The 27,092-nt window shown below is 36.9% G+C and overlaps 1 protein-coding gene across 3 annotated transcripts in view; it reads right to left on the reverse strand.

The window, feature by feature from the left end:
• Positions 1-2,393: 2,393 nt before the first annotated feature.
• SPIN1 (spindlin 1) overlaps positions 2,394-27,092 on the reverse strand; it is a 59,123-nt gene continuing 34,424 nt past the window's right edge. For all 3 annotated transcript variants that reach the window (XM_011372374.2, XM_011372376.2, XM_011372375.2), the window contains 4 exons: positions 23,041-23,089; positions 11,359-11,612; positions 9,574-9,807; positions 2,394-5,954 (listed from right to left, as the gene is read on the reverse strand). In XM_011372374.2, the coding sequence (XP_011370676.1) occupies positions 5,755-5,954; positions 9,574-9,807; positions 11,359-11,612; positions 23,041-23,089 (737 nt within the window). In that variant the 3' untranslated portion in view covers positions 2,394-5,754. The remainder of the gene's footprint in view (positions 5,955-9,573; positions 9,808-11,358; positions 11,613-23,040; positions 23,090-27,092) is intronic.

The raw sequence follows: 27,092 nt of genomic DNA on the forward strand, positions 1-27,092 counted from the left end.
GTAAAGTAACATTCCTAGTAAATGACAGACATACACACAGTAAACAGTACACAATAAAGAACAATTTTCAGGAAAAAAAAAGCCGTAGTCACCAGGGACCACTCTCCTTTTTCTAGTGGGAATGCCCACAGCCTATCACACATATTCGTGGCACTGAGCATGGATAGTAACTACCAGATTTCTTGTAAATCCTTTGAGACAAATTCAAGGCAAAAGCTTTAAAGCTATTTTTGCGATCTATATTTGAAGATAATTCAGAATGCTGAATTTCACCTCGAGTTGTTTATAACTCTTCATGTTAACATCAAGGTTTTAAAGACCTTCCTTCTTCCTTTTCACATCATAACCTGCTTCAGTGGTCCCAACATGAAGACAGAATTATAAAGTTGTATATTATGTACCAATCCTATAAAGGACTTTAGGTAGTTCACATGGTACTTCAAGCTTACATTCCCCCAGAGCATGAATTTTCAAGCATAAACTAAAGAAATGGAGAATGAAGATAAAAGTGGAGGCAGGAACATGCCTACAATGCAGCTGGCAGCCTACTCACTGTTAATGGCCAATGTAAAGAAATGCATGGAAAGGGCTCGCCCGTACTTCAGTGTCACCACTGCCACCTGGTCCAGTGCCCTCACATAAAAATTAAGCAGAAAAAATGCAATGTCATATTTAGGCAAAATGAGGTATCAAGGCAATACCCCCAAACCATTTCCCATTGAGTTACCAAAACTTAAGAGTTTTAAGGCCAACATAAGGATAAACAGGGACTATCTCAGAAAGTCTGGATAAATAAAGACTCACCGAATTCCCTGAAAATCAGCAGCCTAAAAACTTACAAATACATGACAAACTGATTACTGGAAATATTGTGCATAAGACTGTGGTTTTATAAGAATATTAATTTAATGACATGTTTAAAGTATCTTTGAAATAGAAAATAGTATCTGCATTTTTATAATGAAAATTATTTAAATTTCTTCAGCATAATTTCTCTCCAAAATAAGAGACTTATTTTTTCCAGGAAAAAAATAACTTTGGGTTCTAATTCTTATGATAGAGAGACACAAATTCCTATATTCTAGTGACTAATGTAACTTTTTAAAGGAAATTTGGAAATAACACTTTCTGCTATCAACTCATAATTAAGGTTACAAAAAATTATCAAATCATTCCAGTAGGTAATTTAATTCTGAAGCATTAACAGCAGCTTGGAGGCTGCGCACAGTGTTGAGTATCCAAGTCCTGATGACCTCTGTAATCCTGGACAAGATACTCAAGCCCCACCCCACCTTCCTTAAATGTACGACATGGAGAAAAATCATGCCTTCCTCATAGGATAAAGAATTAAATGAATTAATGGGTGGAAGGTGCTTGGCACGGTACTTACTAATCATTTGCAAGTGCTTTTATTACCACAGAGCTGTGACTGTACTGAGAAGAAACAATGGAAAGGTAGGCCCATCCCTACAGTTCTCCAATAGTGGTAACTACTTTAAATTGACCAATTCATCAGTTTTCAAACAGCAGTCAGCAACCGCCAACTTTTAGACTAAATTTGCTTTGTTATTTCTTTGGGGAAATATTTCCTGAGTTGTACCTTCAATACCATAAGATGACTGTAAGATCTAGCCCAGTGGAAGCACCTGTGCTTCCAGGGTTATCTCCTCCTGGCACCTGTCTGGAGCTCCTCCCACCCCAGCCTGAAAGGCAGCCCTGAATCCCCTTGGCCAATGCAGGGGATGTACAAGATAAACCTCCTTCAGCCACTCCCGCAAGAACGAAAGGCGACCTATCCTGGCCTTACACAGAATCCTTCAGCAAAACTCAAAAAGGGAACATAAAAAAAAAAAATCTAATTAAAGGCACATTACAAACTCTACTTTTTACCTGATGAAAATTACCCAGGAAGATAAAATATAGAGTATACACAGGTCACAGTATTACCTACATTTCTTTGTCCTTACCACTGAGAAATGGAGATTTTTTTATTAAGGAATCTCATGGATTGGTGTTTAAGAATTAATAAAGCATCATAGGCAGTATACAAAGCAAGAATAGTTGTGAAAGTATAAAATACACATTTAATTCTATTTAAAACAATTCATTAAGTTAAAAATTTTATGATAAATTAAAATTTCTCATTAATGGCAAGTCACAAACTTTAATATTTTGAACTATATAATATATTTGGGATATTGATTATTGCCTCCTCTCCTTTCAGGTATTATTAAATATTATCATCCAAATAAAAATTCTATTTGTTTCTATGTATCTCTGACATTTACATGTGGTGACAAGGGGTAAAAAGGTTACTTAAAATCTTAAAGTAAAACTTTAAAAACTTTTCAGAAGCAGGTTTAACACATCACATTTTGCTCATGAGCACAAAATTTACAGTCAAAAGTTGCACATAAAGGGTTTATTTTAAATGTTTTAAGGATAGGATAGAGTTACATCATAATTATAAAAATTACTTACAGAATTAACAGATTTATATTGTTTATACTTCTAAATGCAGAGAACAGGGAACTGTCTACACATTGTATAAAATAAAATTAAAATTAAAAATGAATTCAAGCTTGAAAGATGAGGTCATTTACCTAATTTTAAGATGCGAACACAAAGACCTCTGAACTATACACATTCGTTCAAACTGCACTACAATGATGGAAAATACAAAAAGCGCAGCATTTCCAAGGAACCACAAACATTTCGACCATAATTATTTTGTTATTAATAATTGTTCCTATTTTGTCTTTGGAGAACTTTTTTTTTTTTATTTTAAGACAATCAGCTTAATGTTTTCAGGCACTACAATTTGTGACAATCAAAACAGTCTTCTAATGGGTCTACGACGTTCAGAGATTCAAGCCCAATGCACTTCGGGGTTTGGCACATAAAACAATAGAAATAAAATCCGGTTTAGAAGTAACTGTGATTGTTTTAAGATGCACAGTCCCTTCAAATGCTGCATGACACGTACGACTGGAAAATCACCTTCTGTTGGCACTACATTTGCTTCACCAGTGCATTTTATCCTACAACCACTACAACAGCACAGTAAGCAAATATACAGAAAACTGAAAACAAATAAAAACAAAGAGAAAACAAAAAACCTAAATATCTACAACATGCATTTTTTGTTAGTTACATTGAACATTCTACTTAGAATAGAGCATGCAAAAAAGGATGGTCTGCTTTTAAGGTTTTCCTTTGAAGCTTTACGTGGCAGCCAGACATCACCCACACGCACACACGACACAATAATACTATAGCAGGTCAATGAGGAAGGCCAATACATTTTATACAGAGATTCATGTCTTGTGTTGTCACAAGTCCCATGATAATTTTGGAAATTAATGTTGGATTCCTAAAACAAGGAACCAACATTCAGATACCAGGAAAACGCAAGCAGTGCATGCAGATCTGAAACATGAGCCTAAAACGAAGCCTGAAATACTTGGCTAGGGAGAATTAGTCACAGCATCAGTAAGTGTGGTTTAAGCCACTGAAAGGAAAAATATTAGAAAAAAAATGGAAAAACAAAACACCCCTTTCCCCTTCCTCCAGCCTTAAAGGCAACAAATAGAATAATTAAAATAATGATAATCACTTGTCACATTCATCTAGAGTGGCAGATTATGTGGTACTGAAGTTGCTATCAAGATACTTGCAGAAAAACCACAATGCAAGTCATTAAGTAATGCTAGAAATGTTTCAACTGATCCAACCCTCAGGATACTTTCAAAGGACTTTGTTTTTCAGCCCAAAGTCACTGTGCTTGTTTGCCCAGTGCGCACACTGGACACAGTCTGGGCCACACAGGTCCACCCGGGATTGGAGGCCTGGGCTTGGCCTTGAGATTCACATGCAGGGACTCTGACAAGAGCCACCAGGAAAACGGATGATAGACAGCTTGACACTTGTTCAAGCACGGGAGGAGCATCTAAAACCTGGGTACTCACTGCATGGAGAAGCTTGCCCTTGCCTGCCTACTATGAGGCATTGGGCATGCTACAGAGAAATGGGGTGTGTTATGTACACGGTACGTGGGGTTACCATCCAACAGCACAAGGCACGGCCTTCCTGGAGGCGAAAATGGGCATCAATCATGTGGACCATGCGTAGCAAGACCTTGAAACTACAGAATCTCTAACATCAAAGATGTCCACAATGGAGGTGGCAAGGAAGCTCTGGTGTTTCACTGACAGCACAAGTGGTTAGCCTTCTGCCCAAATCTCAGATAAGATTTCCAATCTCCACAAAAGACTGGTTTCACATATGGCATTTCTCCTGGCTTTCAAATCGCCAGGACTTATCCAAACCAAGTGACAGAGAAGCATTTTGCTGCTAAACCAACCACTTTTTTGGTTAAAACCACCTTGCAAGAATAAGCCACGAAGGGATTCTGTGGCTAAGGGCAGCTATCAGTCACATCTACGAGATAGCGCAGGCGACTGACCCTGGTGTGGCAGGGTCCAACTGCATGAAATGAATCCATGTCAGCAGCACACTGTGAGCAAGAACATACAGCACCTCAAAAGGTGTCAGATTTCAGCTGGTATTTGTCTAGACGTTCTTTGTGAGGAAAAGCTGGGAAGGGGTGGGGGAGCCTTTGGACCATAATCATTTATCAGTAATAACAGTAATAAAAATAAAAATGTCCCAGAGAACTTGTTAGAGGACAATACTGCTATTCTTAAACCTGCATTCTAATATAAAAGCACTATGTTCTTCCAGGAACTTACCAAATACACTTACTCAAATGACTGATGTACTATTGCCCTTTAAATCCATGTACTAAAATCCAGATTACTGATTTGTACGAATAATGGACCGAATGTGCTGTCCAAAATTCACCGGCATTATACTGTGTGGAAAAAGTACCTGGGCTTTGCTAAAAAAAAAAAAAAAAAAAAAAAAAAAAGTATTTATGATAAAAAATATAAACAAAAAATTTTATAAAGCTTAGACTTAAAGGCAGCCTTTACAGATTTCTAACTATTCTATAAAATTCTATTGTGGGTCATTAACTGTTGAGAAGTGATTCATAATTGGACTTATGGTTTAAAGCCTCCAGACTGAAAAGGTGCTCTGAACTTCTGACATTCAAAAGAAGCTGAACATCCCCTCTGTGCTTCCTGTGCCCAAATTTAATTTTAAATAAACAGCAATAATATATTAGATATAAGTGACTTGGGTCATGCACTCCTGTTAAACTGGAGAAAATTATTTAACCCCCATCCCAATCCACAAAGAAAGGACTGCCAATGAAGTGTGTGTGTATATGTGTATGTGTGTACATAGATCTATGTGTGTATATATATATTATATATGTATACACACAGACATAGATAGGTAGATATAAGATACATATATATCTCAAAAAAAGCAGTAACAAAAATACCAAACTATGCTTGCATTGTGGCAGAATAAGAGAATGTTAAGAGTGAAGGGGAAATGGATAAGATCTATTACAGTTTCAACTATGATACTAGCTTAACTTTCACCAAACTTGCCTGTAACTCCCCTCCAAACAGACTTCTTTTTAAGAGGAAGGAGTTCCTTACACAAAATGCTTTGTGTTCACATAAATCTGTACTATTCAGAACAAAACCAGTTCTGCTGGCAGAGATTGTGGGTTCGCAGGGACATTTAAGCTTTCATTAAACTGGAAAGCAATCAAGTCTTTTATGTCTACAAATTATACATTTAATAGTTCCACAAATTTGGCAAAGTTCATGATGACATCTAGGATGTTTTCACCAAATCGTAGACATAAATATGGAAATCATCATCAAACTTGATGAAATAGACAGATGGTTTGGCTTCTACTTGATGAATGACCATGCCAGTCCTTTTAGAGCCATCTTCTTTGGCATATTCCACTTGTTTGCCTACCAGGCTGTCCACAACCTCTCCTGGTTCCCTTTCTGCTGGAGGTGAATCATCTATATGTAAAGAGGGGGGAAAAAAAAATTAAAGTCAAATTTTAGTTACATACCAACTTATATATATCTATTTCAATAATAATTAAAAAATTCTTTTTTAAATATTCTGAAGTCATCTTATCTAGACCATGAGCAGCAAACTTTTTCTTCAAAGGCCAGACAATACGTTAGGCTTGAGGCTACATGGTCTCTGTATCAACTACTAGGCCTTTGTGGTGTGAGAGCAGCCATAGATGACATTATAAACGAACGGTGTGGCCGTGTGCCAGTAAAACTTCATTTACAAAAACAGCATGCCAACCCGAGATCTAGACATGTAAACAATTTTGAAAATCATAACCAAATTCCTTTGGCTCATGTTTAACTATGGCTATAACTACCTGAGGAGATAAGGACTAAAAGAAGGGCCAAGAAAAAAATCTAAATAAGGATATATCTTCTTAAAAACAAGTTTGAGTTACTCTAAAATAGGATTTTAAAGCAGATAATACCTACTGGGATTACTGAGAATATGCCACGTACTTAAAATATCTAAGTATTCCTTGTCTTATCCTGTGAACAAGGCTTCTTTCTCCTCAACTTCATTTCATTACACATCTTCCTAAAGCCAATTTCAAAATAGAGATTTCCCATGCTTTAAAAATATGTGCTAAGTGAACTCCACCCCCAGACAACTTAAAACTGAATCTCTGAGAATGGCTGAAGCACCTGTATTTTTTAAAAGGTCCCCAGGGAAATATGTGTTGGAAAAAGCCGCTTTATGACCTAACAGGAATTCTGTTCTACGAATATACATGAAATGAGAGCAAACTATCACTACCAACAACAACAAAGAAAAGTAAAAGAGAAAAAAAAGGGGGATGGAGCTAGGCAGTTAACAATTCTATTTTAAGAAACCCCATATGTAGGCCCTGTTGTAGCAGAAGGCCTTCAGGTAGAGAGACCAGATATCCTGGTTTGCCCAGGACAGTCCAGGCTTATGCCACTTGTCCCAGCACGATGATTAGCAGTGTACCATTAATTCTCACAGGTATCCTGGTTTGGATCATCATTATTTATTTATGTTAATGGTAGTTTGCCTCTATATGATTACAATAAATTCTCTCACTGAATGACACAATCCAAACCCTATTCTTATCTCTGATTCTAAGAGTCACACACAATACAACTAAAATGCTGAGGATGATGTCACCAGTAATTCTTTTAAACAGCGAAGTGATGAGGAAACCTAAGCTGAAATCTCTTCAAAGATGCCCTTCCCGCAAGCAGCAGCAGCAGCACCAGCAGCAGCAGCAGAATTCCACACGGCATAATCCCTTCATGTTCACAAAGGAATACCGAAAGCATGATCCCCATACATTTTGCAGTAACATGAGCAAAGAAGAGGCCACTGTAGAGCTCTTGGATTGAGTCACTAGTATAACTAATGATAAATAAGCTTCCATACTACTATCCATAAAAATATTTAGCAGTTTCATGAAAGACAGGGGAGAGGATAAAGACATGGTTGGGAGAGGAGAGGAAGCATGTGCAAATGACCTCACACTTTCTATTACCAAGTTCACAGTATTTACTTTGACTGGATATAGCGCTACCAAAAAAAAATAAAAAACCAACTTTATGTAGGTTGGAAAAATGCTTTTAAGGAACATTTTCATGATAATTCCTGTCTATATGAATACTTTCCATTTTGCATTTATAATAAATGTACACAAATGTAATGGAAAAAATTTCAGAAGGTAGAACAGTCAGGGCCTAATGAAGACCTGAGTAGGTAGGTTCACTGACTAGCTTGTTCACAGGAAGAACATATTAAAAAAAAAAAAAAAAAAGAGAGAGAGAGAGAGAGATTCTGTCACATTGCTGATATTACAATTGTCTGTTCCAGGGCTCCATGTGTTTGAGGAAAGGCTATGTAGTAGTTTAAAAAAGAATAGGCTTACTCAATAATTCCATTCACAATAGCATCAAAAAGAGTAAAATACGTGCAAATGAATTTAACAACAGAAGTGCAAAGTGTGTACTATGAAAACAAGACACTGTTAATAAAAAATTTGTTTTAAATCTCAATAAACAAACAGAAAAATGTCCCATGCTCATGGGCCAGAGGCTTAACATTGTCAAGAGGGCAATACTTCCCAAACTGATCTAAAGATTCAATACAATCTCCATTAGAATCCCAGCTACTTCTTTGCAAAAACTGACAGGCTGATTCCAAAATTCACATGGAATTGCAAGAGACCCAGAAAAGCCAAAACAATTCAAGGGGTGAGGGAGGGTGGATAGGAACATTCGCACTTTCAGATTTCAAAACTTATTACAAAGCAATACAATCAAGTGTGGCACTGGCATAACCAGACATACGGATGAATGGGATAGAAAGTCCAGAAGTACACCCATACATCTACAGTCAACTGATTTTCAATAAGGGTGCCAAAACCATTCAATAGAGGAAAGAATAGTTTTTCCAAAAAATGGTGCTCATATGCAAAGGAATGAAGTTGGATCCTTAAGCCACATCATAAACAAAAATTAACACAAAACATAAAGATCTAAGAAGAGCTAAAGACCTATATGTAAGAGCTAAAACTTAAGACTCGTGGAAGAAAACAAAGGAGTAAAATCTTTATAGCCTTGGATTTGGCAAGGGATTATAAGATATAACACCAAAAGCATGAACAAAATAAAAAATAGATAAAATGGACTTTAGAATGCAATCAAGACAGTGAAGAGAAACCACAGAATTAAAGTATCTGCAAATCATACACCTGACAAGAGACTTATATCTAGAATATTGACTCTTACAACTCAATAATATAAAGACAACCCAACTGAAAAAAAAGGGCAAAGGACATGAACAGACATTTCTCTAAAGATGACATACGAATGGCCAGTAACAATGAAAAAATACTTGACATCTTTAGTTATCAGGGAAATGCAAAGCAAATCACAATGAGATATCACTTCGCAACCACTAGAATCAAAAAGTCAGATAACAATAAGTGTTGAAAAGACATGGAGAAATACACTGTTGACAAGAATGTATAATGGTGCAACAGTGTTGAAATTAGTCTGGTAGTTCCCTAAACAATTCAACATAGAATGACCACTACGATCCATCAATTCCACTCCTAGGTATACACCCAAGAGAAGTGAAAACGTGTCCACTCAGGCACTTGCACAATGTTTATAGCAACAGTCTTTATAATAACCAAAGGGTAGAGAACAATCCAAATGTCTATCAACAGATGAACAAATACACAAAATACAGCATCCATACAATGGAGTTATTTCTGGCTATAAAAAATGAAGTACCAACATATACTACGACACGGAGCCTTGAAAACATAATGCTGAGTGAAAGAAGCCAGTCACAAAGGACTCTGTATTATATACTCCATTCATAAGAAAGTCCAATGTCCGAACAGGTCAATCTATACAGAAAATAAATTGCTCTTGGCAAAGAAAAAAAAAATTCACATTTGGTGTATTACTGAAAGAATCATTTATTCTTAATAATTAAAATAAAAAATATATCTGCAAAATAATCAGATAACTTGTTCTAAAATTCAAATTACTTTTGAATCATCAAAAATAAAAGTTGTCAATCCATACTTACTAGAATCAGGCATAATGCGAAGGTCTCCTTCTTTATAATCATCTAATAGCTGATACATGTACAAGACGGGGTCTTTCTCATAGGTGATGTAAAACCATGTGTTCATTATAGGGGCACGTGCTAAGACCATTCCCCTCCACTCGTCTTTAGAGCCATCCTCGGTCTCAAACATGTGCTCTACTGCTTTGCCAATCATTGTGTCGGCTAGGTGCGCATCACTGATTCGAGATGTTGCTGGGGACAAAAAAAGCAAACAATGGTTTACAAAACGTTTTACTAAATATGTACTGTGAAAACTGAACATATGCAAGGAGACTATCTGGAATGTTGTCCACATGATACACTAGCCAACATCAGAGTCATCTGGCAGATTTTCAGGACAACAAAACTCATATTGCTGAGCCAACCCAGATTTGATTCCATAGGAACTATTCTACTGTCCCAGGTCAGTTACTTTGAGACTGTTTTTCCTTTTTACTTTTTTGAATTCATCTGCCCTTGGTATTTTATCTAAATTAGAACTTTTGATTGTTTGATTGATCGAGGTATAAAACATTTTTTGTTCTTAATAGTTATTTTAAATTTTGAGATAAGACTTAAAGAAGTGATAAAACTACTAGTGTTACCCATATATCCTTTGACCCATCTTCCCTTTATATTAATATATAATCTTACATAAATAGCCACAGTTCATTTATTGAAACTAAGAAATTAACCTATACAAGGCACAGGTTTTTACTCTTGCTCCTACAATCTATTTCTACAGCAACCAGAGTGATATTTGTGGCAGATATACCAGATTGTGTTGTTTACTTGCTTAAAATGCTCCAGTGCTTTCTTTTCATAATTTGAAAAACAAACTGCTTCTCATGGGCCATCTTCCCCTGTTGGCCCTCTTCCCTCCTGTTCTGTCACCTTCTTCATGACTGACTACACCTTAGCGACACGGGCATCCTTCCTAGGACAACCTCTGTTTCTCCCCATCCCAGCCATGCACTACCTTCATACCTTCAGGAGCCTGCTCTCAAAGGCTCTTCAGAACCACCTGGTGGAAGCATCCCCACCAGTCACAGTCGCCTCATCCAGTTTTATTTCTTAATGGCATTTACTATTATCTGTAGTTATTTTGTTTTACATGTTTATTTGCTTTTAGCCTGAACACCATGAGGCAAGTAGAGGTCTTTGCTGTCCTATTTCCAATATGGAACTCACAGCGGTTCAAAATTTGGTGTACAAATTATTTCAGAGGGCAGTGGGCTGTTCTAGACAACCTGTGTGGTCAGGAGTGTGGCCTCCATACTGGTTTATCAACAGCCCTCTGCAGGCCTGCTCTACACTCTTTTAAGAAGTAGGTAAAAATAACAAGCTCCATTTCTTTTTTTTTAATACTGGGAAATTACATAGATTCCTACTGATTATAAGGTTTCTCCAGTCCTCATATTTTAAGACAAATGTCTTTTTTAAAAAATTAGCACTTCTACTTCACTCATGAGTGCTTCTGTTTCTGTTAAATAAAATTCAAAGGAACAAAAGAAATAACTATGTTAAAATTGTAAACATTTGGGGGAACAATTTTATACATTTATATCTCCCACAGTTCCTTGAACTATAGTTTTAAAGTATCTACTGATCAATTTGTGTGGTATTAAATGATTGATTTAAATATGGAGTGTTTGTGCTCCGATAAAAATTAAAATATCAATAATGCAAAAGAATAGTCAGAAAGCATCCATTTCAACAATCATTTTTAAAGCATATAACGCGCAAATAGTAAAGAGAACTTACCAACTCTATCAGGGAGAACTTCAAGTGCAGAAACTCTTTCATCTTTATTAAGTTCTAGTCCATAAACACAGTCAAATCCATCGTATTTTATAAGATACAAAGAAGGGTTTACAGGCACCTGGTCCAGAACGGTTCCTTTCCACTGGGTGACAGGGCCACTCCCCTCCTTCCACCCATGCTGAATCCTGCAGCCTACGATGTTCCGCCGAGGCTGGGACACAGGCTTGCTCGGCCCCACACTGCTCCGGTGTTTTCTATATTCACACATATACACATGTAAGGTATCAGCTCAAAGGTATGCATTCCTAGATCTAACACAACTGCTGCTAGCTAGCATGCTCTCACTAGATGACCCCTGCTGTGCTGGCTAATATTGCCACTCGGGCAGGCGGCTCCAGGTGGCCACTGCCCAGTCCCACAGCCATGCAGTGTGGCTCACAGGTGGTGCCTTTTTCTACCACCATGTGTATACATAATATGTTGGCAGGAGGAGTTTCCTGTGCACCCTAACTTTGGATAGGAAGAAAAACTTGACTGGTCTGTGGCAACTTAAGCCCCAATAATAAGCATCAGTTTTTCAGCTGAGTTTCCTAATTCAATCAACTCACAATTAGCCATGCATACATATGGCTTTATACTATATAAATCCTTTTCTAGTCAGAAATTATAATTATTCAATTTCATCCATTTGAATGCTCACATAATTTTGCCCCCACTGGCTTAAATGGTAAGAATAAGCTAGACATTTAACTTTTTTCTTAAACTGGAGTCCAGACTGGCTTATATCCATGTATTATACCATCATTACTTCTTTTGAAAACATATATTTAAACATTTAAATTTGTGACAAATAATATTAAAAATTATTGGACCAACACCAAACTACATTCCTTCTAAATTATTAACAACTGAAAAATCTATATGTTTACAGATAATACACCTGGTTCTTGTTATCAGGAAAAAAATAATTTTTACCTAGATATCCACTGATATCCAAAGGGGACAAGATTTGGCCTGAATACAAGCTGAATGCCTAAGCCATTATGGCAACCTGGATGCTATTATACGCCAAGAATGAGAAATTTTAAAGAACAAGAAAGGATTCCCTTCCCACACTTTATGAGCATAAAGCTCTCATTTGGTACACCATGAATAAAAGTGATAAACAGCTAACATAAACACAAACTTAAAAAAAAAAAAGTTTTATAGGCTGGAATATTTAGAATTACAATTATATACATTTTAAATAGACTCATTTGGTAAATTTATTGAGTTTGTGAAAGAGAACAAGCTGTAGCAAATCATTTGGGCTACCTTGATAAAGCCTGGAATTAGATGATCTGGGCCTTTACCTAAGCAAGATGGGGAACACCATTTGAAGAACACCCCAGAAAGAAAATTCTAGTTAGACTGGAAAAGGGTTCACGAGGTTCCGTGCAGGACTGTGAGAAGACCAGAAAAAGCTGAGGCTGCCCCAGCCTTTAAGGCTCTGCAAACACCCAGCAGAGCCTGCACTGAGGATAGATACACTGCTGGGGACAACATCTTAAATGAACAGGCCAGGGCCACAACCCAAAGGAAAAAGGTTCAGAGGCTAAAAGGCAAGGTTCAAAGGAGGCAGACCGCAAAAGGTATGATGGAGGAGACCATATAGAGACTTTAAGTATGCCGTAAGTAAACAGAGAGCTGAGAGCTCTGCAGAGAGGACAGTTGACCTGGAATGGAATAGTCTTACCCTTCTCATTTACAAGAAAGGATAATAGTGGAACCAACATAGGACAATACTGTAACAATTAGAATGATGCACCAACTGGCAATGGAGGCAGACCCAAAACGCATGTCCATGAGGTAGAGTTAACTACCACTTAACGTTAGGCAAACAAGAGAGACCATGAAAAAGGACCTTACATCAGAAATGAGACTGCTATATAAGGCATGAGGAAAATTAGGCACAGTTTAGCAAACAAGTAATGCTTTGAACACTTTTCAGAAATGAACACTAAACAGAGGAACATGAGAAGAAACAGACACCATGGGGCACATAAGGGAAATAGATGATGAAAAGGAGACAGATGGGGCAAAAAATAAAGAATTAAAAGATGGTGACAGATATGAAATCCCAAGGTCTATCAGAATTACCCAAAAACTAAAATCAAAGAAATAAAAAATAATAAATTCAAGAAAAAATTCCTGAAATAAAAAAATTTAAATACACAAAATCACTCCTGTGAAAACTGACTCTGAACTAGTGACACTAAGACATTCTAGTAAAACAAATGGACTTTAAAATAAATAACATCTCTTGAGCATCCAGGACAAGAACTATATTATATATAAGGAAAACAGAATGTGACAACATTGTGTGCCACAAGACAACGGTGTGACAAAATTAAGGTTGTCAGGTAAGAAATCGTAAGCCAAAGGTTTTGTAATCAGCCAAGAATTCTGACCTCAAAGTAAAAGGTCACACACAAAACGGTGTCAATGTGTAAGAATTTGGGGAACACTGTTCTCACAGATGCTTCCTGCAGAAGTTACAGGACAAGAATTTCAGATAATCAAAGAACACTTAGAACTAAGTTTCACAATAGGGCCAATAGTAAACCATGAATATATCTAACTGCAGAACAAACATGGAGACAAGAAATAAAATAGTATGTAACTATTATCTGCTCTAAAAGGGTTAAAACACTACTCTGAAAACGGAAGGAAAGAATATGTAAAGTAGAACATGTAAAGTAGCTTGTTGAACAAAAGAATATTACAAGAAACAAATTACCTTACATTCAATGGAAAGAGGAAAGGACAGAGCCAAGAGCTAAATTCAATACTGTTCTACGGAAGGAACCGATCTATATCACTGGAAAAAATGAACAGTAAAGAGAAAAAAGCTTAGAGAGGCACTATCAAGTCTGTAACTTGCAACTATACTACTACTCAAACCCTGAAAGATAGTGAAATTCAAGACCTTTTCATATTCCCTGAGAATGTGCCACCACATCCAATTGATCATCTGCGGGAAAGAGATGGTGACAGTAATTACATTTTCCCTTTAGAATACGGGAATCATTTTTAGCATATTTTTCTTCAGAGACAATCAAATCACCTATCTTCTTTTGATCTTTAAGCAAAAGTCCTAGTGATTCATGTTGTATACAGGATCAGGCTTTCTTCACAGCAAAGGCAGAGCTTGGTCCCTAAACCTCATCAAGGAAGAAATTCAGTCATATGCACCTTTTTTGTAATTCACAGACATTCTACTATCACAAGCAAATACGGCATCATCACCAGTGACAGTTAATTTTAATATGTTGACTTTTAATATGTTGGCTGAGCCACAGTACTCAGCTATTTGGTCATTACTCTAAATTTTTTCCTGTAAAGGGCTTTTTTGGGGGGGGTAGAAAAACATGTAAATCAGACCACCCTCCACAATGTAGGTAGGCCTCTATCACTTAAAGGATTAAGAAAAAGTGTTGTCTACCCAAGGGAAGAGGCAATTCTACCTTTGGACTCCAGCTGCAACCCTGGCTCTTCCCTGGGTCTCTAATCTCTATATACACACACACACACACTTGCACATGCATGCACACCACTGGTTCAGTCTCTCTGGAGAAAACTGACTACAATCAAGAAAAGATCCCATCCTAGATTCAGAGACATGAAATTTCTACTACCGTGGTTCTCAACAAGACCAATACAGACTTAGCCAGTGACAGCAGAAAAGGGTAACTGGCAGACTCAGAGCACCGATTTTCCAGTTCAGTCACTCATCCTTTCTTCATCCATTAGCTGCATTCTTCTGTACTGTTTGGCTCTGGAAGAGGGAGATGTTTGATGCTTCTCTAATCACATTTCAGAACAAGTAGTTTTCATCCTGGCTGCCTCCAATGGTGGTTACAAGGCTTGCCTCTCTCTCCTGAGCTTTACAAGGGACTCAAATATGGCCAGTGGGCAACTCCTTTCACGTGGCTCCCATATCCTTTAATTGTGAAGACACCCTACTTTTTCCCTTTGCATGAATTTTAATTCCTCACTTTACGGGAATTTTAATCAACTTTTGCTGTGATAATAATGCCTGGGTCTATTCTAACATTGTTTTGTTTGCAATACTTTCATTTCCTCATAGCTTTCTTCCTTTATCTGTATATTCAGAGTGGGGTTTTCTTTGCACCAAATAAAGCATCTAATGAAAGCTACAGCTCTTATTTCTAGTCTTCCAGCAATTATTCCTAACTTTTGAAATATCACATTTTAACTTACATTTTCCCTTCCCCAGACCAAGCAAGACTAAAACTAAACAAAAATTTCTTTGTAAAATAAAAATTTTAAAAGCAAACATGTTAGCACATAAGTAAATCCACCTGGCCAATTTTTATCACTGCTGAAATTTAGGCTTCTGTTCTAAATCATTTTTCATTTCGCTATCTTAAGAATACAAACGATGCCTTATTTAGAAATAAACAAAGAAGGATTTTTGTTGCTTTCTCCCTAATGTTTTCATATATTTTGTTCTCATGTCTATTTTGTCTTTCTATATACATGCACTGTTCAGAGAGGGTTGATAAATGTAAACTCTAAAACTCTTGCAAGCATCAAAATATTATTTTGCCCTCATCCCCGAATAACCTAGGTATTACAAATCAGGTTCCAAAACCCTTTCCCCTTAGCACTTTTACTGGGAAAAAAGCATTTTCATTTTCTTCTATCTCCCAGTTAGGTAACAGATGCCAATCCAATCCTTTTTTTTTTTTTTTGAGGGTAACCTGTTTTTCTCTTTGAGCTTTTAAAATTTTCTTTGTTCCTGGATTCTGAAATGCTACCAGAACTTACATGTTTTTAATGATCCCTCACTACCACTTGATCAATCTAAAGAGAGCTGTGCAAAATCATCTTCCACATTTATTGTTCTCCACCTCCATCCCCCTTTTTGAAATTCTTATTAGATGAACGCTAACACTTTCAGATCTATCCTCTGTGACTCAACTTCCCTCTCATACTATTCAAGAACTCCTTGGCTCAAATTTTCTTGAATTTCTTTAGGTAAAACAGGCTTCAATTTCTGCCTATCGATTATCTTATATAATAGGATTTTTTATTTCTACAAACTGATCGTTTCCTTAACTTTTTTTTTTTTTTAATTAACATGCCTCTGATCCTTGAGGATTTTTACTTCCTTTCCTGATCTCTTATGAACTTTTTGTGTTCGGCTCTACCTATGCTGGGTCTGTTGTCATCTAAGTGGTGGTTTTCTCCACATTTGCTGATTTCTGGTTAGGTCTCCTGTTCCACATGACTTCTTTTCGAGCTGTAAGTGCTCCTCGGGTAACTGATGATTTCTGATGTTCGTATTTAAAATGCAAGGCAAGACAGAGTGAAATCTGCTGCTGTGGTGTATTTCTTTAGGCCATGTCAGGGTCCTGGCATCTGAGCAGTTAAGTGGAGATTCTGATGAAGCAACCATGACCCAGGCAGTTGCAGAGCAGCTGGGAGTGAGCAGAGACCTTAAGTCAGGGGAGGTAAGGCAAGCAACTGCTGCCTCACTAACACTGCTGGTTTCTCACCCATAATAACTTTGGCAATCGTGGCCAGCCTTTGCTGCCTCTGACCTAAACAGTAAGGGTCTAGTATGAATATTCACTTTTTGAGGTCGTCTTTTTCAGCTCAAAGGGGCTGAGCATTCCTCAGCTCACCTTAGTTTTTATATAAATCTGTCCCCATTTGCTCTATGCCTTCTAGAAATTTCTCAGTGTTGTGGTAATGGTATGTTGGTAAAATTACCCTTCTATGCCAATAAAAGAAACTGCAAATTCTGAAGAGCTATTTAAGATAAAGTACAGTGAGGTACTATTTTCTATGTGCCTAGAGAACAGACACAACCCTCCTAGTAAAAATTTGGCACTCCATTGTCCCAGTGGTTCCACATCTAGGAATTTATTGAAAGAAAATAATGGACAGGCACAAAGATATAGATAGCTACAGCGATGTTCTCAGCAAGAAACCAGAAATAAAAAATGTTCAACAACAGGTCCCATTGATTCAATAATAGTGTAAATAGATGATGAAATAACTACATAGCTATTAAAATCAAGGAAAAGAATTTAAAGACATTTAAAAAACCCACAAATGAAGAAAACATGACATGGAAAATTTCTACACACAATTATCCATACAGATTTGTAGAAAACTTTCAAAATATATATTAAATTATTAACGGCTATAATCTCTCGATGATGGCATCAGAAATAATTAGGTTATCTTCCTCTGTATTTACGTGTGTTTTCAAAATTTTCTACATAACAAGTATCTCACTTTTACACGCGGATAAAACACAATTTTAATTACTGCTAAATTAATGCCATGAATGTTTCAATTCTAGAAGGAATTATATATAAAAACAAATTATTATACATTTTAATGTTATCAATTCCAAATTCTATTTCTACTGCCTTTCTTTAGTCAAGGGTAATTCTAATTTTAGAATGTCATTTCACTAGTTCTAAAAGAAGATCTAGTATAAACACTGTTTTTATCCAATTTGTTTAATAAATAAGTTACGTAAACTGAAAAGGCAGAGGTAACCAAGACAGATTTCTTCCCAATGAACACTGATGGTAAAAACGGGTAATTAGAACAATACACTACTTTTTTAAATCATTAGTCAAGCTTTCCAATCACTGGGCCTTGAATCCTCTTGCAGCCAAAGTGTACAAAGAATAATATTTTAAAATATATATTAAAATAGTAAATATTGTTTAATATTAAGTGTAGAAATACATAAGTTGTTAATTTTCTTCCAGCTAGCATCTACCTGAAGACAAGGTTCCCTAAACAACAATATAGTAAGACTATCTAATACTGAGCAAATATTGATAATTACTGAAGCTGGGTGATAGGGATTCAGGATAATACTGTTTACTATTCTAGAGATTATATATTAAACAAGTTTTTACATTTTACTTTAATTTCTAATTGCTAATTTAGATTTAAAAAGCAACAAAAAAAACTTTAATAAAAACTAAAGCTTACTTAGTTCAAACACTGTACTACATACATAAGCAAACAAACAATAGAAAGAAGGTATGAAAAGAACATAAACATATTTTAGTCATCTCTAGACCGTGCAATCTAAAAACAGCACAGAAACATGAGATTAACAATTTAAAGTAACTATTTTAAAATGGGGCTCCTTGAATATGGTGATTTATGTTCTCTCTAGATATATGTATTTTTAACAGCCCTTAATCTCTTGTACTTTCTTGGGAAAGACTACAATGTTAACTATTATCTACCAGGTAGTCAATAAACAAACAGCAATATTGTATACAAACACCAAGATACTTCATTCAACCGAGATCATCTGTAATTATAGCCAAGTGCAAATAACAGGCTATAATTGCAAATAATTGTCTTTTTGCAAGATACACACCAGCAAGTATCATGACCCAAACAATTCAAAGATAAAAGCAGAGAAACCAGAATTATACACTGATCATTGGTTTCCTTGTTTATCTCCAGAAGCTATTTCTTGAAATAAATGTTCCAAGGAAACTATAACAATATAAAGTGACTGGAAGGTATATGGCTTGATCAGGGATTAACTGATGGTTAAGAATAGCTTTTCTGCATGTTGCACCTGGAGTAAGAGGTGACTGAGTATACAGCATCAAACTCCTTTCATTGCTGTAACTGTGTGTACTAATTTTCACACCACCTGACTTCTCTGATGTGCCTCAGCTATCAGCCATGATGATGGTTTAGGCTAGAGCTTCTCACTCTGGTATACATTCCATCACTTGGAGAGCTGGTGAAAGTGTCTGATTCCACCTCTAGGTGTAGAGAAGGACCAAAAGGCTCTCTAACAAGCTTCAAAGGCCACTGCTCCTGCTGATCCAGGCACCGCACCTTGGGTAGCACTGACTTAGAACTCTAATTCCTACACATCCATGTTCCCCAAAGGGTAAACTGAGAGTGCAGGAGACATTTACCTACTTCTCTCAATACTTTAAATAAGTTTTGAAAGTACTGTTCTATTTATTTTGTCATCAAGAAATCTTGTTTTGAAAGACCTTTAGTCTTTTATCTAGACTCCCTTAATGACGTAAATTGACCACTATTCCTCATCAGTAGTTAAAAATCTTATTTGGTAGCCATACTTGTTAAAATTTTCAACTACACAATTCTACTATGAGCCATACCTGTCATACATGACATATCTTCCTTATTCTATTTCCTTATTCTATTTAGTACTGTGATATAAAGGCTGTTCTTCTGTGTTCTAGCTAATTTCAGAAGAAAATATTGATTAAATCGAAATAATTGTCTTTTTGCAAGATACACACCAGCAAGTAGAGAGGGGGAAAAATGCTTTTCTGGTACTTGTTGCTTGATAAAACTTCTATAGCTGATACTGTTATTCCAACTTCAAGTGACATTATAAAAATAGGATAGAGAAAAAAGTCATGTTTTCTACCCTGATCACTATGGTTTCTTTCATTACTCTGTCTGTACACTGTGCACTCTGAGAATACCCGAGATGTCCAAAGGAGGTGTCCAAGTGCCCGGAGAGTCTCCCATAGCACTATTCACTTTCACTGGTGTGAATAACAGTCACTACAAGGTGATTAAAGAGTTTTGACAAATTTAAGACTGTCAACATTAGGCTTCATTCAGACTCTCGCTCTAATAGTTATCTATTATATGTGTTTATGACTGAAATATTGCATTTTTTCAGATATGAAACAACAAAACATGCAGTTCAAGAAATATGGTGTGGTAATGAATAAGGGTTCTAGAATGAGACTGCCCTGTTTCTGAATCCTAGCTCAGTCACTTCTTAGTTGTACAACCTCATACAGTAATTTAATCTCTCTGTGCATAGTGCATAGAGGGCTCATGGTTCCTATTTGACAGAGATGCCGTGAAAAGTCCATGAAATCATAACAGGTATATGAGGAAGAGGGAGAGGAAGGGTACAATGACGGTCTTTGTCAGTGACAAGGATTTGTGTCTTATAAAATGGAAGGAAAACATTCCCTGGAAATACCTCTTAGTGTGTAAAAGTAACAGCTCCTGTCTATTTTCTAAATGCATGTTAGCAGGAAATAGACCAAAGCCAAGTCGCACCCTCCATCAGTACCCTGAAATGGAAATCTATCGACTATTCACATTAGGGAAGAAAAAAAACAGATTTACTTGAAAACAGAAACAAACCTTTTTAGCTAAATTCACCTTAAGACTCTCCCTACAACTATACTTTCCTTTTGAGATGTACTTTCCATGCAGACTCATTTCTCAATCTCCTTGTCCTCAAAACACAGCAAGGGGCCTGGTCATAAGAGGCACATAAGTTTGTTTCTATTTACTTTAAAAACAAAACAAGACACAGCTATGTAACATTTCTGGGTGCAGAGGCACTGCTCCAAGCACCTCAGACTCCATTCCCTGAGCTCTCCTGAAACTCACGAGGGCAGGAGCTGCCATTCTTGGAATAATGGCTCTGCTGCAATCATTTCCTAGGCATTCCTGCTGATTCTCAAGCAAGCAAGCAGAGGCATCTGATTGTGGAATTACTGCTCAGTCCCTCTGTGCTAACATGGGCAGCGAGAGACTACCACAGGTACAGCCACAGTATGGCAGCAAGGGAAGAGTGAGGCTCTATCTCTGCTTTTCTATGACTGTTATTTGTAGAAAGAATTCTATGTTGAAGGCTGAAAACTCCATGGTTCTATGTCCAACACCAACGATCTGAACCATGAGTAAACTGAGCTCCAGGCAAATGAAGGAATCTGCTGAGCCCACCACTAAGCCCATCTGGCTCCCACTATAAAGTCAGCTCTTGGACAGGGGCTTCTCCAGCAGCACTACTCTGACTAACCCTCTGAAGGCAAGTATTCAAGAGCCGCCATTGGTGAAATGCAGAAACCTTTGTTTCAGTCTTTTTTCCTGCTCTACCCATCTTCATATTTGTAATGAGATTAGAAAAAAATAGAAAAATGACTGGTACTTTTACTTTCATTTCAACTTCTCCCTTTTGCTATGTAGTAACATGTTCAAGGGTTCCTTATCTGTATGTGAGACAAGCACACCTCCTGTTAAAGCAATGGATTGAGTTCCTCACATCATAGAATGGACGATCCTTGTAGCTGGTACACATATGAACTGCAAAAACTTAACAGGCATGTATTTATTCCTTGCGTTTTAGGGGAAAAAAGTAACTAGTACCTCAAAGCCATCAGTTAAAGAACAATATAGCTTAGAATGAAGCACATGAACTCTCTCTCACACGAAATGTATTAAACAGGCCCAAGAGCTCAGAACAATGAATGCATAAAATCCTATCTGGAAATTTGTAAAAATAGATAAAACAAAATGTACGTTACATCCTCAAAGCCATTTATTTTAACCTAAGTGGCAAAATCTATTTTGCATGAACTGTTCTGGTCTTGCAAAGTTAATGTGTAATTTGTTTTTATCATCTCCTATTTGTGCCAAGAAATGGTTATCACATCACTGGATATGGCAGAGTCATGAGGGTGATGGGAAATGAAATGAAATTTGAGAAGTACTTTATCAAACCTCAGGGACACAAGAGCATACTTACCTTCACATTTTTACTTTCCAGGTCATTTCTTGAACTGAATATCATAGACATTTACATTACATATTCATGTATTCATTTAAATGGACACAGGTTTGCTTTAATCATCAACAATTACTGAAAGGCGCTATTTTTCATGCAGACCTTCTTCAATAGCCCAGAGCCTTCTCACATTCTTCAGCCACTACCGTGCAGTGACCAAGGGGCATAAGCCTTTCAATAAAAATAATTTGGAAATAACTGCTATAATGAGGGGCTCAAAAGGAGCTAGGGTCAAGAAGGGTCTCTTCCATATTTAACAATCCATGATTAAGACTCATAATATCAGAACTAATTTGCTAAAACAGCTTCCATGGCGTAGTAGCAGTCACCAGTACTAGTGGATACTTGTGAATGCTATTAAATTTAATACAATACAGGTAGATATTATTTAAGACAGTATTTCAATTTTCTCCTTGGACATAATTATATGCAAAAAAAAATTTCGAGGAGAAAAAAAATGGCTTCTATAGTCTGGAACCTACAGAATTCTGTACTTATAACACATTTGTCACCTAAAATACATGGATATTTTATTATCTTTCAACATACATATGCTTTCTCTAAATTACAAGCTCCTCATTCATTTGAAATGTTGTAAAGCAATGAGTGCGACAGGCAGTATGCTAACCAGGCCCTCAAGCATAAGCTATGGTCTCTGTCTGCAAGGAGCTCCTTTCTTATCCAGCAGCAGATCCAAGACCCAGAGAGGAACCTGCAGACCAAGAGCATGCAGCCCTTCCAAAAGTGAAGTGGGAGAGGTTCACCATGAGCCTACCACAACTGCTACTTCTATTAGTCCAGCCTCCATCAAGCTGGAGAGAAAATCATGGCCTGGAGGCTTTCAAAGGCTGAACGATCTAGGCACACTTAGGCTAGGCAAAGGACAGGGAACATACAGGAATATGATCTACACCACGACTCAGCTTGCAGTGAGGCCGACTGCTGTGAGCCAAGACCTCCTACATGGGTGACCTCATATCCCGCCCATATAACCAAAGTCCACAACTTGCTATCTAAAAGCAAGTTTCAGAATTGCTTACTTGTGGGACGTCCTTTTCTTCATCATGCTTGCAGATACACCAGCATGGCCTAAAAGAGAAGTGAGCATAAGTCAATGAAAACTAGATTTAAAAAATCAAACTCAAGAAAAAATTAACTGCTATATAAAGCATGAGATAAAAATAAACTGTAAACGGCCAACATGTAAGAAAGTGATTTGTTTACTGAACTTTCTAAAAGGGAGATATAAGGGGTACTGGCAAGATAAAATGACAAAGACAACAGTTCACCTTCCCAAATTGGCCACAGAATACAAAACCAAAATTATGTGAACAAAAACTGCAACTAAAAAAATGACAATCCTAACCCTAAAGTACTAAAAGTTACAGAACTTGTCTTCCTGCCAGAAACAATTAAAAATCAGGACAAATGATATTAAACATCTGGATCCAGATATCAAGAGAACAAGCAGCAGAGGACTATGACCAGGGAGCAGAAAGCCACACAGTAGTCCTGCATCGACCCAAATTGCATTCCAAACAATTGTGGAGGATCCAACATGAAACCAAGAACGCTGTGGTTTGCCACATTGAGAGTCAAACTGGAGCTGGGGAACACAAGGTAAAGGACATCAACAAAAGCCCAACTCTTCACATTTCAAGTGTCCAACTCCTCAACAAAAATTACTAGATATGCAGCACAGCAGCAGACTGTAACCCTATAATCAAGTGGGTTATGACCAAAACAATGTAATTAGCATGCAAAAAGGTGGAAAAAAACTAAAATAAATATGTTCAAATATGTAAAATACAAACACTTAAAATAGAAACATGAGGGAAGAAACAAATTAAACAAGAAAATACATGATCTGAATAAAAAAAATAAATGTGATTAATAACAGATTAAACCCTACAGATAAAATGATCAGTGAACCTGAGATGTTGCAATACAAAGTACCCGAAATGAAACAAAAAAGAAAAAATTGGGAAAAATGAAACTGGACTCCACAAATAGGGGGAAAGAGCAGAGAGGTGAAAGAAAAAAAATCTGAAAAACCAACGACAGACAGTTTTCCAGATGTGATAAATACAACCACACAGCCAACAAGATCAATATTGCCAAAGTAAGGTTAAAACAAGGAAAGCCATGCCAAGGCACATCCTAATCAAATTTCTGAAAACCACCGACAAAGTATTTTTAAAACAGCCAAAGGATAAGAGACACATTAAATATAGGGAAACAGAAAATACCAGTTGCAGATTTGCTGTTAGAAATAATGTAAGCCAGAAGACAGGGCACTAAATCTTTAAGGTGTTGCTAAAATAATCAAGGAAACCTATTTGTGAACTGAGAATGCCATATCCAGCAAAAATACCTTCCAACCCCAACAACGATAACACATTTAATGTAAATAGTCTAAATGCTCCGATTAAGAGACTATATAAAAAAGGAAGAGACAATATCAGACAAATTAACTTCAGGACAAAGTTATTGAGGATCTCGAGACATTTCAAAAATGATAAAAGGGTCAATTAAGCAAGAAGCCATAACAATCTTAAATGTATATGAACCTAATTACAGAATACTGAAATACATAAAGCAAAAACTGGTAGATGTGACAAGAAAAATTGACATATCCATAATTATAGTTAGAAATTTGAATTCTTCTCTCTCAGTAATTAATATAACAAGTAGATAGAAAATCAGAAAGGACACAGAAAACGTAACCACCACAAACAGCAAACTTGAATTAGTTGACATTTATAGAGCACTAATATAGTTGAATTATAGAGCACTAATATACTTGAACTAATTCAAGTTCAACTAATATAGTTGAACTTGAATTAGTTGACATAATATAGAGCACTAATCCAATAATGCCAAAAACACATATATTTTCCAAGTTCACTTGGGACATTAACCCAGATGCACCATATGCTACTCAAAATGCAAACTCTTATACACTTAAAACAGCTTGAAATCATATAAAGTATATTCTCTGACCACATCAGAGTTAAACTAGAAATAAATAATAAAATATTTGGAAAGACCCCAGTATTGGAAATTAAACAACAATCTTCTAAAAAATCCATGATTCAAATACGAAATCACAATGAAAATTCAACTATTTCTAATTTAAAAAAATGAAAATCTATCAAAATCTGCAGAATACAGCAAAAACAGCACTTACTACATTGATTAAAACTCACATTAAGTAGCAATATAAAGAAAACAAAGGACTTTTTACCATAAACTCAGAACAAGGTTCCTCTGGGTGGAGGAGAAAGGCTTCTTTCTGGGTTATCTGCAAAATTCTCTCTCGTTGGCCTTATAATTAAGGTGTCCATTTTTTAAACACAAATTTCTGTACTTAACAATTTTAAAAAGTTACAATTTTAAAAGTTATAATTAACAATTTGAAAAAGTTAACTGAAAAAGATATATGCCCAACTGGTCTGTTTAAGACTGTCTGTTCTAGTTCACAGATAAAGATGGCAAGACACGGCCCTGATGCTGAGAACTATGCTTGCCCACTTTCACCTAGCGTATCTGTATGCATTCAAAGAAGTGAGCAGCTCATGGATGACAGTAAGATACAGACTGAACGGAGAGCAAATCTACCCGAAGCATCCCTGGAACATCTCTAGGTTTCAAGTAGACGAGAATGAGGGATCAGAAATGCAAAAGCAGACATGGAAATACAAAATTTGATCAAGTTCTACTGGTACTGCACCAGGCCAGGAATCCCCTCCCTCCCCCTCCCTTTCCATGCTGAACATACAAGGAAAGGGCAGCTGATTTAACAGCTACATCTCAGGCCCTGCATCCTCGGCAAAGCTTATCAGGCCCCACACATCACCACACATCCCCACAAAGTCGACTTTCTCATTTAGAAGAGTACCATAGCAGAAACAATCCTCTACTAACCACTCCAGAAAAAGTAAGCCATTTATAATTCATCCTTAATTCTTAAGTATGAATGCATAATGATCAATAGTTACATAACAAAATCTCATGGTACAACTGAGAAAGACAAAGGAATAGCACCACTGTTTATGAAATGGTCCAAAAACTACAACGATCAAATAAAAGAATTGGTATCTTCAAGGCAACTGAAGATTCTATAATCATAAAATGAGAACAAGAGGTTATGAAAAGGAAAAACACATTCTTGACAATTCAACAACTCTTCTTAGGTTGGTCAGGGAAGTGATATCACAGAGCAAACTGCTGCCCCCAAAGCTAGAAAAACAGACATGCAGATACACAGAATCACAATTCATCCAGCAGACAGACACCTCCAGGGAAGGAAAGCCAGATCTGTAATTGACCAACTGCTGAAGGATCAGTATAGACAAGTCTGAGATAAAAACTCCAGGGAGCCCAGTCATGGGTGGGTCAGGGGGCTCCACATTTTTATGAGTTTTACCTCCAGGAACTCTACCAAGTTATGGAGAGAATGACAGAAAAATCCCTACCTGCTTCCAGCAGAGGTAGAGAAAAAGTGCCCCTTTTGAAATATACCATAGCATTCAGTTCTTAACAAGGTCTGCCCTCAATAGAAACTATTGTATCAGAGCCTAACTGGTCTGAGGGCAGGGAAACAGGCATTCTCTAGCAGTTCCCTTTAGTGAGGAGAAATTCAAAGTGAGCCCCCCCTTGCACTCCTGTCCCACAAGAGGGAAGACACAGACAATCACTTGTGGAGGTCACAGCCCAGGGGCACAGACTCACTGAATGACAGAGACCTAATCACAGCACCACAGAATGCTATCACAATCCTCCTCCAACCCTGCCACATGCACACATGCACACATACACCTCACCACCATCTCACTAAAGGTTTATTCACTGAAGTTCCTCTACCCAGTACATCACATCTGGCTTTCATCCAATAATTATAAGGCATATTAAAAGGCAAAGACAACACAGTTTGAAAAGACAGAGCAGGCATCAGAACTAGTCTCAGATATGGCAAGAAGGATGGAATTATCAGACTGGTAATTTAAAATAACGATGAATACGCTAAAGGCTGTAAGGAAAAAAGTAGACAGCAAGAACAAATGGGTAACATAAGCAAAGAGATAAAAAT

This window comes from Pteropus vampyrus, unplaced genomic scaffold (genome assembly GCF_000151845.1).
Source record: "Pteropus vampyrus isolate Shadow unplaced genomic scaffold, Pvam_2.0 Scaffold205, whole genome shotgun sequence".
NCBI lineage: Eukaryota > Metazoa > Chordata > Mammalia > Chiroptera > Pteropodidae > Pteropus > Pteropus vampyrus.